Source organism: Biomphalaria glabrata, chromosome 5 (assembly GCF_947242115.1).
Source record: "Biomphalaria glabrata chromosome 5, xgBioGlab47.1, whole genome shotgun sequence".
Lineage (NCBI taxonomy): Eukaryota > Metazoa > Mollusca > Gastropoda > Planorbidae > Biomphalaria > Biomphalaria glabrata.
The window spans coordinates 11,519,549-11,533,801 of NC_074715.1; the positions used below are offsets into that span (position 1 = coordinate 11,519,549).

The 14,253-nt window shown below is 35.0% G+C and overlaps 1 protein-coding gene across 3 annotated transcripts; it reads left to right on the forward strand.

Annotated features, from left to right (window-relative positions):
- The first annotated feature begins 1,297 nt into the window (after positions 1 to 1,297).
- On the forward strand, positions 1,298 to 13,593 carry LOC129926503 (elongation of very long chain fatty acids protein 4-like). Of its 3 annotated transcripts, none has more exons than XM_056030935.1 (8): positions 1,313 to 1,420; positions 1,673 to 1,794; positions 4,022 to 4,209; positions 8,466 to 8,543; positions 9,593 to 9,649; positions 11,284 to 11,398; positions 12,127 to 12,254; positions 12,961 to 13,593. In XM_056030935.1, the coding sequence occupies exons 2-8, from the start codon at positions 1,701 to 1,703 to the stop codon at positions 13,165 to 13,167; spliced, it is 867 nt and encodes a 288-aa protein (XP_055886910.1). In that variant the 5' UTR covers positions 1,313 to 1,420; positions 1,673 to 1,700; the 3' UTR covers positions 13,168 to 13,593. The 3 variants fall into 3 exon arrangements, with proteins under 3 accessions (XP_055886911.1, XP_055886910.1, XP_055886909.1); XM_056030934.1 differs by having other exon boundaries at positions 1,319 to 1,514; XM_056030936.1 differs by lacking the exon at positions 12,127 to 12,254 and having other exon boundaries at positions 1,298 to 1,514; positions 9,593 to 9,681.
- Positions 13,594 to 14,253: the final 660 nt, after the last annotated feature.

Here is a 14,253-nt window from a genome sequence, read left to right on the forward strand (position 1 = left end):
AACGTCCACAAACCGTCATTTTCTCTCGAAGAGAGATTTTGTGGGCCTATTCTGAACTTTATCTTTGAATGTTCGAAAGGTTTTCAAATCTTTATCTCTTTATCAGGGTGACATTTGTCTCAGATGATCCTCCACTGTAGGGCCTAATTAGTTTCATATCTTCATTTAAAAAAGGCAATTGGCTTGTTTGACAAGGAAGGAATGTACCATTTTAATTAATCCCTGCTTTACAGTTTACATTTCTTTTTGTTAAACATTACTTATATGTAGAAAAAATTAAGTTATTTAAATAAATATTGAAATTAAATTCAGCAATTTTTCGTTTGAATAGCAGGATAAATATTTAAAAGATTAACTTAGGTGCAAATTATATCTAAGTGTGAAGAACTCCATTAATGGGATGTAAAAATTTAAGTCACGACCTGCTTAGATGAAATCTATTATCGTAGACCCCCGTGGACATCTCATAGACCGCCAATTTGTTTTTTCACTTTCGTAGACCCCTTGGAAGTCTTCGTAGACCCCTGGGTACTCCATGTGCTAAAGAAATGTTCTATGGATTTGCAGGGTTAAAAAAAGGAGTAAATGTGTAGAATTAAAACAAGGAGCGAATAGGAAGTAGACCGTTGTTTGGCTATTAGAAAAGGAAGCACAAATTATTATATGTAACATTATTATATCGGAATTGCCGATATACAATCATAGTTGCTATGGTCAATTTAACCGCTGTGGTTTCGATCATAAAATATCTTACTTATCCTAGACAATAAGATTTACATCAACTGTCAAATTTCTAAGAAAATCATTACAGCCGTTTTCGAGATTCCAGAATTTCAGGTTCCATAATTTGTTTTTATATTGTTGTTGTTTTTTTGACCCGATGAAGAGATTGCAAGCTGAAAAGAGGATAGGTTCCATTATTTGTTTTTATGTTGTTGTTTTTTTGACCCGATGAAGAGATTGTAAGCTGAAAAGAGGAATTGTAAAAATGCATGTCGTCTGCTAGTTTAGAGAAGAAATCGATTTTTTGCTACAATCCGCTGTTTACTACTTTTGACGAGATTAATGGGCAGGTAAATTGTGATTGGGATTAAGTTATAAAAACCTCCACACCTAACACCAGTAGTAAATCACTAAACTTAGAGACACTCCAGGTCAGAAAATAAAGACTAAAGAAGCTTTAATACATAAAAACACTTTTAACCTAACTGAGATAGACTGTGCATGCATTTTTATGCACAGACGTGTTAACTATTTTTAAAATATGATTTAATAGACAGTTTGTATTAATCCGCAATGGCTTTATTTGGTATGGCATAGTGTGCATGCAAAGCAATACGTGAACAAGATTGGCGCGATGAGGCTACTTACGAGTTTGTGTTACGCACTACTTTTCTTGGCGCGATGAGGCTACTCACAGGTTTGTGTTACGCACTACTTTTCTTGGCGCGCTGAGGCTACTCACAGGTTTGTGTTACGCACTACTTTTCTTGGCGCGCTGAGGCTACTCACAGGTTTGTGTTACGCACTACTTTTCTTGGCTGTTTTTCTTTTTATAAACAATTTAATCAACATGTCTTTTGGTAAACAAAAAAACTACATTATAAATTACATTTTAAAGTTTTTAGTTTTTCAGTTTTTTTTTTAAAGTTTATTTTATTGTTTGAATTAGCGGACGTGGCCAATAAGATCCTTTAAAGATGGAAACGTCCACGCTTCGCTCTAGAGTGGAGAATCTCTTTGGCTATATAAATGAGAAGTATAATTTAACACCTCCGGATGTATTCTATGGAGGTAAGATATTCTCTTTCACATTGTCATCATCAGCATTCTTCTTTTCTTCTTTTTTCTTTATCAAATTTTTCATTCTTTATTCTTGATTTAATTCTTCCACTTCTTAACCATCTTTACTCAAGTCATCACATCACCTTCATAATGAGCAATCATCCTTCTCCTAGTTAAAAAGGTCACGGTAATTATATTTATTATACTCTTATCTCCATAATCTTTATCATCTTCATCTGTTGAGCCAATCAATACCCTTGGATAAAGTGAGAATAAAGAAAGAAAGAAAAGAGTCAAAAGATAAAAAGAGAGATTCAAGATAAAAAGCGAGAGACGAAAGAGAAAGACAAGAAATTAAATAGAGCAAGAAATAAAAAGAGAGAAAAAGATTTTAAATGAAAAACAAGCAAAATAAAAAAATAATTAAAAACAACACCACCATCAACAAAGCTTATATTAAGTGTAATTGTATCAATTAGTTTGGATCAGTCATGTTATTAAAATTGTAATAGATCTAGACCACCAAAAATAAATCTGTGCGATTAGAAATATTTTTACCAATTGTTTTTGTCTAGAGCAACTTCATGCGTTTATCTTTTTCAATGAACTGTGATCTTATCACTTGTCTGGACCAGTTGCTTAAGGGAGAGGGTAAGAAGTGGGTATCTGGGTAAGAAAGAAGTGGGTATCTGGGTAAGAAAGAAGTGGGTATCTGGGTAAGAAAGAAGTGGGTATCTGGGTAAAAAAGAAGTGGGTATCTGGGTAAGAAAGAAGTGGGTATCTGGGAAAGAAAGAAGTGGGTATCTGAGTAAGAAAGAAGTGGGTATCTGGGTAAGAAAGAAGTGGGTATCTGGGTAAGAAAGAAGTGGGTATCTGGGTAAAAAAGAAGTGGGTATCTGGGTAAGAAAGAAGTGGGTATCTAGGTAAGAAAGAAGTGGGTATCTGGGTAAGAAAGAAGTGGGTATCTGGGTAAGAAAGAAGTGGGTATCTGGGTAAGAAAGAAGTGGGTATCTGGGAAAGAAAGAAGTGGGTATCTGGGTAAGAAAGAAGTGGGTATCTGGGTAAGAAAGAAGTGGGTATCTGGGTAAGAAAGAAGTGGGTATCTGGGTAAGAAAGAAGTGGGTATCTGGGTAAGAAAGAAGTGGGTATCTGGGAAAGAAAGAAGTGGGTATCTGGGTAAGAAAGAAGTGGGTATCTGGGTAAGAAAGAAGTGGGTATCTGGGTAAGAAAGAAGTGGGTATCTGGGTAAGAAAGAAGTGGGTATCTGGGTAAAGGTTATCATAATAGCTTTTTAAACTAAATTTATAAAAAAAAAACAACATTTGTACGACTAGAGTTCGAACTCAAGGGCTCAAGTCTCCTCAAGCCAAACACACTAACCACTATGCCAGTACAGTGCTTATGAAAAAAGTAGTTTTCAATTTATCTATTATTATTTTCAAACTTTTAAAAGACGACTTAATTCTCTACATTAACTAAAAAAGGACTAATTCAGTTATTTTGCCACATTTGTCAAGTACAGCTTCTTTCCCTTGTTCGATACCAAACAAAATAATTAATTACCAATAATTAATCAAATATTTGTTAAATAGTTTTTTTTTGTTGTTTTTTTAATTGGATTCTTGTTTTCTCGGGTACAAGAAATAATAGTGCGAAATTTCAACTTGATCCGAGTTTGGGTGGGGTGAGAATAACGTGTACAAACTTTGACTAGACACACTTGGCTTGTTATTACATCTTATCGTCCATTGTTCATTGTTTTTTGTATCTTTGTTTTGTAAATAATGCTATCATTTAACTTTATCATTCAACCGTAAACAGACATGTACCAGTAACTTGACATTTTTTTACCTACTGCTTCATGTCAGGAGAAAACTAGCTAAATTTAAAGCAATATATATAAATAGACAAAGGGCTTAATATTGAGTGAAAAGATAGCAGCGTTTAATCACTGTCATAACTCTCAATATAGACCAGGGGTTTATCTCCCATATTTTTACAAAATTATACAGTAATTAATTTCAACTAACTGACTCACTAATTAATTAATTTTTGTTACTGTTTCATGTTTTATCATCGATAATGAATACTTTTGCCCAATTTCAACTTGATCCGAGAATTTGAAGTGGGAAAAAAAACAGTGTAAAATAATCCACCCAGACAAACAGACGGACGAAGTAAATTGATTTATATCTAATTTTTTTAAAGATTAAGTCAATATTTATTTGTCTTTCAGATCCACGGGTCAGTGATTGGCCTTTTATGAACAATTTGACCAGTATCCTGTCCATTGTTTTTCTCTACCTCCTGATGGTCAAACTAGGTCCAGTATTTATGGCAAAACGAAGCCCCATGAATGTCACCTATCTGCTAGTAGCCTACAACTTTGCTATGGTCATTTGGTCATTTTGCATGTGCTTAGAGGTCTGAGTTCACTTTGTTTGTAGAAAAATGTAGAATCAACATTTTGTAAAATTAATACCACCTCAACATCCCTAATAATAGGCAGCATTTACAGACCACCAAATTCTAGTTTAGAATACATGCAGGAACTATGTAATCAGATTACTACACTTAAAGAGACAAATAAAAATGCAGTTTTTTGGATTATGGGTGATTTCAACCTACCTGATATAAATTGGAAAACACTAACCATAGATAAACACCAAAACCTTAAGGACATAAATGAGCTTTTCATAGAAACTTTACACAACCTAAGTTTAGATCAAATCATTAAAAAGCCAACTAGATTAAACAACACATTAGATCTCTTCTTAACCAACAGACCTGGATTAGTAGTTGATTATGAAATTATCCCTGGTCTATCAGACCATGAGATCATAAAAATACACAGTCAGATAAAAGCAGTAGCCAATACTAAACCCAAAAGAAAAATCTTACTCTGGAATAAATGTAACCTAACACAACTACACCAAGCTGCACTAAACTTTCAACAAACATTCTTATTAGAAAAAGACATTAACCAACCAGTCGATGACCTCTGGAATTTCATTAAAAACCATCTTAAAAGCATAATAGAAAATCATATACCAACTAAATACACATCAAACAAAATAAATAAATGCTGGTTTAATAATAGACTAAAGAGGCTTTGTAAACAGAAGGAAAACCTCTACAGAAAATTTAAAGAAACTAATGCAGAAAGAGTTTACAAAAAGTATATAAAAATTAAACACTTAACCCAAAAAGTAAGCAGACAGCTGCAGAGTGAATACATAAACAATGTAATATCTAAAGATAACAACAAAAACCTATGGTCATACATTAAGTCTAAGAAAATGGAAACAACAGGCGTAGCGCCATTAAAAGATGAACATAACATAATACATAATGATAATGAAACTAAAGCAAACATTCTAAACAAATACTTTGCATCAGCATTCTCAGCCCCAGGAGACAAAGACATATTACTGAATTTGAACCAAGTAGACAACATAGAAGATATAGTAGTACAAGAAAATGGAATTCAAAAACTATTAGCCAACACCAAACCAAATAAAGCTTCTGGACCTGATGGTATTCCAGCTAGATTACTCAAAGAACTAAGTAATGAGCTAGCCCCAGTGTTCAAAATACTCTTTCAGGCTTCACTTAACCAGGGCAGAGTACCAAAGGACTGGAAAGAAGCTAATGTCACCCCCCTATTTAAAAAAGGAGAAAAATCTGACCCAGGGAACTACAGACCAGTATCACTTACCAGCATCACATGTAAAATCCTAGAACACATAATATGTAGCAACATCATAAACCACTTAGACAAACATAATGTCCTCACACCATACCAACATGGCTTTAGGAAATATAGATCATGTGAAACACAACTAATAGGACTAATTGATGATTTTTCAAAAGGTTTAGATAATAGTGAACAAATAGATGCTATCTTACTAGATTTTTCTAAGGCTTTTGACAAAGTTCACCACCATAGTTTGCTTAAAAAATTAAAATATTTCGGCATTAATGGTCCACTGCATCAGTGGATTAAAGACTTTCTGATAGGGAGAGAACAAACTGTAATAATAAATGGCTCTAAATCAACACCGATAACAGTAAACTCAGGTGTACCTCAAGGTACAGTCTTGGGTCCACTACTATTTTTAATTTACATAAATGATTTACCAAATTGCATTAGTTCAGGAACAAAAGTCAGATTATTTGCAGACGATTGCATAATATATAGAACAATAAAAACAACACAAGACACAGATCTATATTTTACAAAGAGAATTAGATGAATTACAGAAATGGGAATCAAATTGGAGCATGTCTTTCCACCCAGAAAAATGTCAGTTGTTAAGAGTAACAAAAAAACTAAAACAAATTAATTCCACTTATCTTATTCATGGCAAACCAGTATCACAGACTAAAAACGCAAAATACCTAGGTGTTATAATAAATGAAAAACTATCATGGAATCCACATATTGATGAAACTACAAAAAAATCAAACAAAGCATTAGGATTTATTAAAAGAAATTTCTATAAATCAAATAAGAACATAAAACTAAAATGTTACTTAACCTTGGTTAGGCCAATAATAGAATATGCATCCTCCGTTTGGGACCCCTCAACTCAAGAAAACATTAAGAAACTGGAACAGACACAAAATAGAGCAGTGAGATTCATAACAAACGAATATTCACATTTGACTAGAGTAACACCTTTAGTAAAATCACTAAATTTAGAAAGCCTTCAGGACAGAAGGCTCAAAAGTAAAGTAACAATCATACATAAAACACTGAACCATAATCTTCAAATACAAAAACAAAATTTAATAAAATACTCTGAAAGACACAAAGATAAAGGCACATTCCTCGTCCCATATGCTAGGACAAATTTGTACAAATACTCCTTCTTCCCTAGTGCTATTAGAGCATGGAATGGGTTGCCTGAGCTAGCCAGGAAAACCAGTGACTTGGCAGAATTTAAGTCATTGGTTAATATGCATGACTAAATGCATGACGCGTAGGACGTAATCATCTTCTTTTTTGAAGTAACGTCTGTATTATATAAGAAGAAGGTCCTAAAGAGCTATTAGTTTTGGAGATATTTTTGTATGGTTTTGGAATCTGAACATTAGTTTAGGAGCTCAACTAAATCAACTTGTATTAAAATAGCTCTATTTAAGTCAAAACTTCATGGAACCTGGGTGGATTCAAAAACCTGTGTGGGTGAAAACTAGACGCAAATCTCAAAAACGTTTTTAGTATTTTTACTATAAATTTATGTAAAAAAATGTTTGTAAAATGTTTAATATGTTTCGGATGTTCCTTCAGAGTTGAAGATAATTGATTCCTAGTCCAAACCTCCCGCAGGACGACGGGGGATTGGAGTGGGCAGGGTTTGAACCCGGGACCATTGATGGATCTGAACGAAAGTCCAGCGCGCAAAACCGCACGACCAGGCAACCATCTTACATGTTCTTGTAAAAGATGAGAAGAGAATTACTGGTTCGTTGGCCACATTGGGATCGTTCTAAGTTTTCAAAAGTAAAAACAAAAAGAAAAAAAAGAAAATGTAAATTTGGCTAGAGAACTAGGTCTAGTTCTAGATCCGGTTTTGAAAGGACCATTGCGTTCTTGAAAGGACTAATGCATTCTTGAAAGGACTAATGCGTTCTTGAAAGGACTATCGCGTTCTTGAAAGGACTATCGCATTCTGGAAAGGACTATCGAATGTAAGGCCTTATTGGTTCAAGAGTTTAATCAATTAATGTTCAGAAAAATGTTCTAAGTCTAGATCTAAAGGCCTATCACTGGAATATTATAAAGTGTAATAGATGTATACATTCTTTCATCCAGTATTCTTTCACATTTTTAAAATATTAAGTGAAAAACAATCGCTCTACCAGCTTGGGCGCCAACTTGCTTTAGCTGACATAGGAGAGAGCACCTGGCGGCATGGGGCTGTCAAGATCGGGGGGGGGGGGGGGTAAGATGTGAGATTGTGTGAGTGTTTGTTTATTTTATTAGCTGTGAATGGTGAAGTGTTTTAGCACGGGGTTTTCAAAGGGGGACAATAAGGTTTCCTGTGGTCAGTCTAGCAGTTGGAGAGCTGACCTGGTCTGAGTAGGGTGTTGTTGATTGTTGTCTGTTGTATTGAGAAATATTCTTTCCGCATTGTGTGAACTGACTCTTTGGGGTAATACTATGTTGTGGCATTGATGGCCGAGTTAATTGAATCTAGTCTAAGCGCCTTGTAGTATTTAATTTGGACACATTTAGTACTTTTAGTTATTGAAGATTATGTATTCAATATTATATGTGTAACTTACCATTGGCTGTAAATAAATACTAATTCTATACTCCTTCGTCAAGTGTATTGTATAATACTTGTACTTGAACGAGACAGCTTGAGGTCACTCACAAAGTCCGCGGGATACACAGTTGAAACCAAACGAAAGTCCGCTGCCGTAGACGACAAAAAGAAAATCTTAATCGATCCCCAACGGACAATGGTTATGCTTGCCCTGGATGTGGCAAAATATGTAGATCACAGCTGGGGCTGCGTAGACACGGGAAATATATCGGACTCGAAGTCAAGCCTTATTAAAATAAGTTGTTTAAAGGAGGTATTGTCTTTGTTTTGCTCTTATACTTAACAATCATTATTGCCACAGTGCACAATGCATTAAATCTGTTTTTGTTTGTTTTTCAACAGCTGGTTATTGTCTTAGCCAAAAGTAATCAATCCCTATTATGTCGTCCTGTCAAGACTGACGTAGAGATTGGACTGAGGGTAATATATGTGTTCGTTTTGATATAGTGTTTGCTTCGCTTTATTGCCTCTAAAGGCATTTCCCAGCCACATAGGTCTTGATTTAAGTTAGGCTATTTTCAGAATTGAACAGATTTAAAAAATTAAATAAAAAATGGTTTAAGTTAGAAACCCTCATTATCTAAAAATAAAAAAAAAAAAACAATATAAAAAACTTTTTGAATCCTTAATATTTAATAAACTAATCTTTACACTACAATTTCCAATCAACTCCAACATTATAAAAGTGGGTCAAATTTGATGTACGTAAAAGTTGGCACCGAACAAACCCTTTCATGTTTCTGAGACTTCATTATTTTAATATTTAAATAATGTGAAGTTTTTATCAAAGCTTTAATGTGTAAACTCATTTTCTTTCATTTTTTCGAAGCTTATATCAAAAACCTTATGACAATAATGAGTTCAGGTGCTTAGCCATTCTAAGATCAAGTTCAAAGCGTATACAAATATCTGTTGCACCAAAATAAACATGAAACTCTAGAAAAACTAACAAATCAGCTAATAGATTAATGAATTGATTTGTTGGTATCGAAAAATGAAAATAAATGCTGCTAGAAATAAATGCTACTTATTGAGAGGTGATAAGACTTGAATTTATAACAACAAATTAACTATGTATTTAAGCAATTAATGGTGATTATTTAATTTGTTTATTATATTTTAGAAAAAAGATTTTTCTTGCAGTATTGAGATATATGGAAGCGATTTTTTGTTTCTTCCCTTCGACAAGCTTTGCTTTTAAAACTTTTTTATTTGTTTATCTTACCTCTTAAAATTTAGAATCTTTTTTTTTTTTTTTTTTAGTTTGTGGATCTGACTTTAATAACATCATGTCTATGATCATGCCAATAGTAACTTCCTTGGCAAGGGGAATAACTAAAGAGACAATATCAACTTATGAATCTTTACTCTCTAGAGATATTCAAACAACGAAACTATTAATTATGGTTAATTAATGTTTTACTATTTGTACTAATTCAGCTTTACATCTCTTTGCATCTCATTTGTAGGAAGCTAGACTTGGTTGGTGGTGCTTTATGTCAAAGATAGCGGAACTTCTCGACACAGTTGAGTCAATGAAGAATTTAGAATTATTTGTGTAAATATTACAAAATCTATTGTGGTCTAATACTAGAATAGTGGGATGAGCAATTCCTGAGATCCAGGCTTCCGAACCTAGGGGTCCCGGGTTCAAATCTTGGTTAAAACTGGGATTTTTTTTTATTTCGTGATCTTAAGGGTGCCCCTGAGCCCACCCAGCTCTAATGGGTACCTGACGTTAGTTGGCGAAAAGTAAAAGCCGCTGGTCGTTGTTCTAGCTACATGACACCCTCTTTAACTATTCGCTTGAGAAACAGATGACATTCGCATAATCTGCCCTACAGTTTGAAAGGTGAGCTTAAATTTCACAGAAAATGGCTTCCGAAAGAGACAGCTGGAGAACTCGTATAATAGCCACGAGATAATACGAAGCCAAAAGGAAAGCTTCCTCCACAGACAGAGGAATACCGAGTATAAAAACCTAGATAAACACCCCCAGCAGACAGCGGCTCTGCGTTAGATTTAACAGATTACGTTATCACCACTGCGCCTGCATGTCAATATAATATACTGCAATCATTCTTATCTTCTAAAAAAATACTTTTTAATGACGAACTTCTTAATACGTAATAATCTCTCTAAAACATATAATAGTATGATTTGAACTCAGGAAAACTGTGTGCATTAAATATCATCAAAGATGCGCGTATTATCGAAAATATACTTACATTGCTATACGCACATACATTATAATTTAAGAAACCTTTTAAGTGGCTGGCATGCTAAATGGGCACTCGACTACATCATAAGCTTATGACCGAATGTCGCACGAGGTTTGCGGGACATGTTCTCCGACAGAATGAATCACGCGCCCCTAAAGTAGCAATAAGGTAGCGAAACGAAAAAAAAAAACAACAAGGTTACAAAGACAGTTTGTGTGGAAACGCAAACTCAAAATCGGCCCCCGAAATGGTCCACCCAGGCAGGTAAAACGGCAAGTTTCAATATTTTCAGAAAAAACTATAAGAATGACATTCTATTAAAGGCAAATGACAGAGAAGAATGGAGAAAGAAGGTTGACAGATCTTGTGTGGTGCCTAACGGTCAACAGACCAAAGGATGAGTAAAATGAAGGAGAAGTACGGTGTGAGCCTGGCCTAACGAATGTCATATAATGAATATCTAATTGATCTTATTGTTCTGTAAAGGGTCAATCTCTTATTCAAAGCCTGAAGAAAAAAAACAAAATATTTCCGTAAAAGAATAAAAAATCTCGGCTTCCTTTAGTTCATTGTTCCAAGGCTATAGTATCGCTTTGCAGTTCACGCGATAATAAAAAAAAATACTTATTAATTGTTGTTTTAAAATATGTTCCACTTAATAATAATAAGGCTTGTCCTAAGATTAATGAGGAATGCAGTATTTCCCTGACTACGAAGCCCCAGCTGTGACCTACAATGTTCCACTTATATGCATACAAATAGATTTTTTCTCTTTAAAAATTATAAGTAATCATTTTTTGTAAATCTAGTAGTTAGTATGATAAAATTATAAGCAATATTATAGGTCCCTTCTATTGTAGATACTCTCTCTCTCTCTCTCTCTCTCACTCTCTGTATCTATCTATATTTTATATTAATTTATATTATCTCTCCCGCAGGTATTTTTTATTGTCCGTAAAAAGAACAACCAGTTGTCATTTCTTCACGTATATCACCACAGTTCTATGGTACTTATATGTTGGTACTTCATTAAGTACCTTCCAGGAGGTGAAAGTAAGTGTGCAGAATATTTACAGTACATTTACTTTATGAATGGTTGATAAATAATCGCAGTCTTCAATTACAGCGAGCTATTTTATGATTTTATGGTTATACACTTTATTGATATTCCTACCAGTTTACACCACTTACAAGAAACAAAACAACAACAAAAAAAAAAGAACAACAAAACATCTCTGTATATATAGTTCTCTACGTCGCCCAACCATGCGGACACCACGCACGCAATCCGACTTTCTAACCTCCCTCCCACCCCCACCTGCGCCTTCCTCGCTCTCCAGGCATGCGCACGCAGTCGTTTGCCCAAGCCCACCCTATTTTGAAAAATGTGTCTTTCAGAAACTGTTCACCCGTCACTAAAGGGCGGCGTATGCTACGCCGCGGGTCGGTTAGTAAGGAATAAAATTCCACTGTTTCCCAATAGAAGCTCATAGAAACACGGTCTAACAAGAAAATGTTAGGACTTGATGCTGAACGCGCGTAAAAAGACATGCAATTTTAGAAAAAACACCAAGCGATGCGTATTCGAATATGTTACTTAGGTAATTTTTTTTTTAACATTCATGAGGGTAAAAGTTTTTTTTTTTTTTTACCTCGACCTGAGGTTTGTGTATATAAGAGTCTAATAGATGGATTCTTAAGCACATTATTTTATTTCACATTTTTAAACTATCTTATGTTAGTTATCATAATTATAATCCACACGCTTCCACTACGGCTAGAGTTATACAACGGGGGCATTAACTCCTTTGTTCACGTCATCATGTACACATATTATGGATTATCGGCCATGGGGCCCCACTACCAGAAGTACATTTGGTGGAAGCGTTACCTTACGCAATTTCAAATAGTGAGTACATCAGTTTTTATCACGTAGATGATTCTGTTATATTCAGATAAGTGTATGTTTTGTCTCATGTCTGTGTCCAAAGTCTGTTTTATCTGCTAGGTCCTATATCTGTTCTTTCTGGTATGTTATATGTCACTCATTGTCCAAAGACTGTTATGTCTAGTATGTCCTATGCCCTATTCTATACTAGCAGTACACACCGGATACGCCCGTTGCTTTATTCCCAGGCTTAATTGTGTTGTTGTTTTTTATGGCCGGAACACCCCCTCATTTTTTATTATAATAAACGGACTACATTTTAATAATCAACCTAACATACTGTTTTAGCCCGTGAAAAGTGTATATGTTACAATAACATTTCACGACCCGCTCTCTCTTTCCTTTGTCGCTCTCTGGAAACCCTCATTTTTTTTTTATTTGCGCATCGTAATGTCTCCGACATAGACTTTTGACTTGATTTAGAAAGACACGCTTCATAATGCACCCCGACAGATACACGCTGACATATTCTAGTATCGCTTTTACTTACCCGTCCCCCCCCCTCCTCCTCCCAGTCAACAACAAAAAGTTAGTCCTTCGGTACACTCTATGACTTCTCTTCGGCTTCTCTTCTACTTCATTGAGGTAATATGGTTTCATGTGTGCAATCTTTATGTCGCTGTATGTACTTTTATATTATTTATTTATTTATTATTTTTTGTTTCAGTGTCAGTTTGTGTGCATATCCCTACGTTGTATTGGAACATTTTTCTACGGTCCTTGTGAATATCCTAAATGGACCAACGTTGGCACACTGCTCTACGTATTCAGCAATCTGTTACTGTTTCTCAATTTTTATATCAAGTCTTACAAGTCAAAAAGCATTCTGTCAAGTCACTCAGCGTCCAAGTCGACAGCTAAAAAATCGGAATAAAATTGTAATGATGATGTCTTCGATTCCAAAGATTTAAGGATGAGTGCAGTGTTTAGAATGACTAAGCAAAGCCAGTTCCAACCAGTTCCAACGACTTGTTGTCTGTGAACAATTTGTCGGTGAACGATTTGTCGTGAACCAACTATTGGTGCACAAGTTGTCGGTGAACAAGTTGTCTGTGAGCCAGTTGTCGGTGAGCAAAGTGTCGGGTGAACGAATAGTCGTGTGAACGAATTGTCGGGTAAACAAACGAAAAGTCGTGAAAGAATTGTCGGCGAATGAAATGTAAAGTGAACAAATTGTCGTCTCCAGTCATCTGTTACTGTTTGTTAATTTTTCTTACGAGTCAAAAAGCATTCAGTCAAGACACTCAGTGTCCAAATGAACAGCTAAAAAATCGGAATAAAATTGTTCTAATGAAAATGGCGATGTGTTCGATTCCAAAGATTTAAGAATGAGTGCAGTGTCAAGGCGGGTTTTTACGAGTTATCTAGGGGTTTACTTACTTGACCGGGTTCCCCACCTCAACAGGCTAATGCCATACCAAAGATCAACAGCATATCAAGTTGCATGATAACTGAACGTGAACAAATGGTCATTCCAAATGAACAATGAATAACTAATCAACAAATGTTCAACAAGAACAATATTTAATAATAAGCTAATTACAAATAAACAATATATTTCAAACATATGCCAATCAATGAATCATGGTTTAATATTGCATGCTTAATTATACAACTAACACACCTCACACACACACAGTCCATTTCGGCTCTACGGATCGGCAGCTTCGAGTACCATGATACAACTCTAGAAACAGTCACGGCTCCAATTTGCGAAATCATGATAAACACTCTTCACCATAGCCCCAAGCCTAACACCCTGAAACAAAAATAATAACCTAGATCTAGCGATGCCGCTACATCACAGAAGTTTTCATTAGCGACACCCGTGCCGAAAGATCGACTTAATTACTACATTTATGTACTTACTAGAGATGGTAATCGAACCCAACTTGTAAAGTTCGGGTTCGGTTCGATCATATTATGTTCGGGGTTCGTTTCGGTTCCATGACGAGTATAG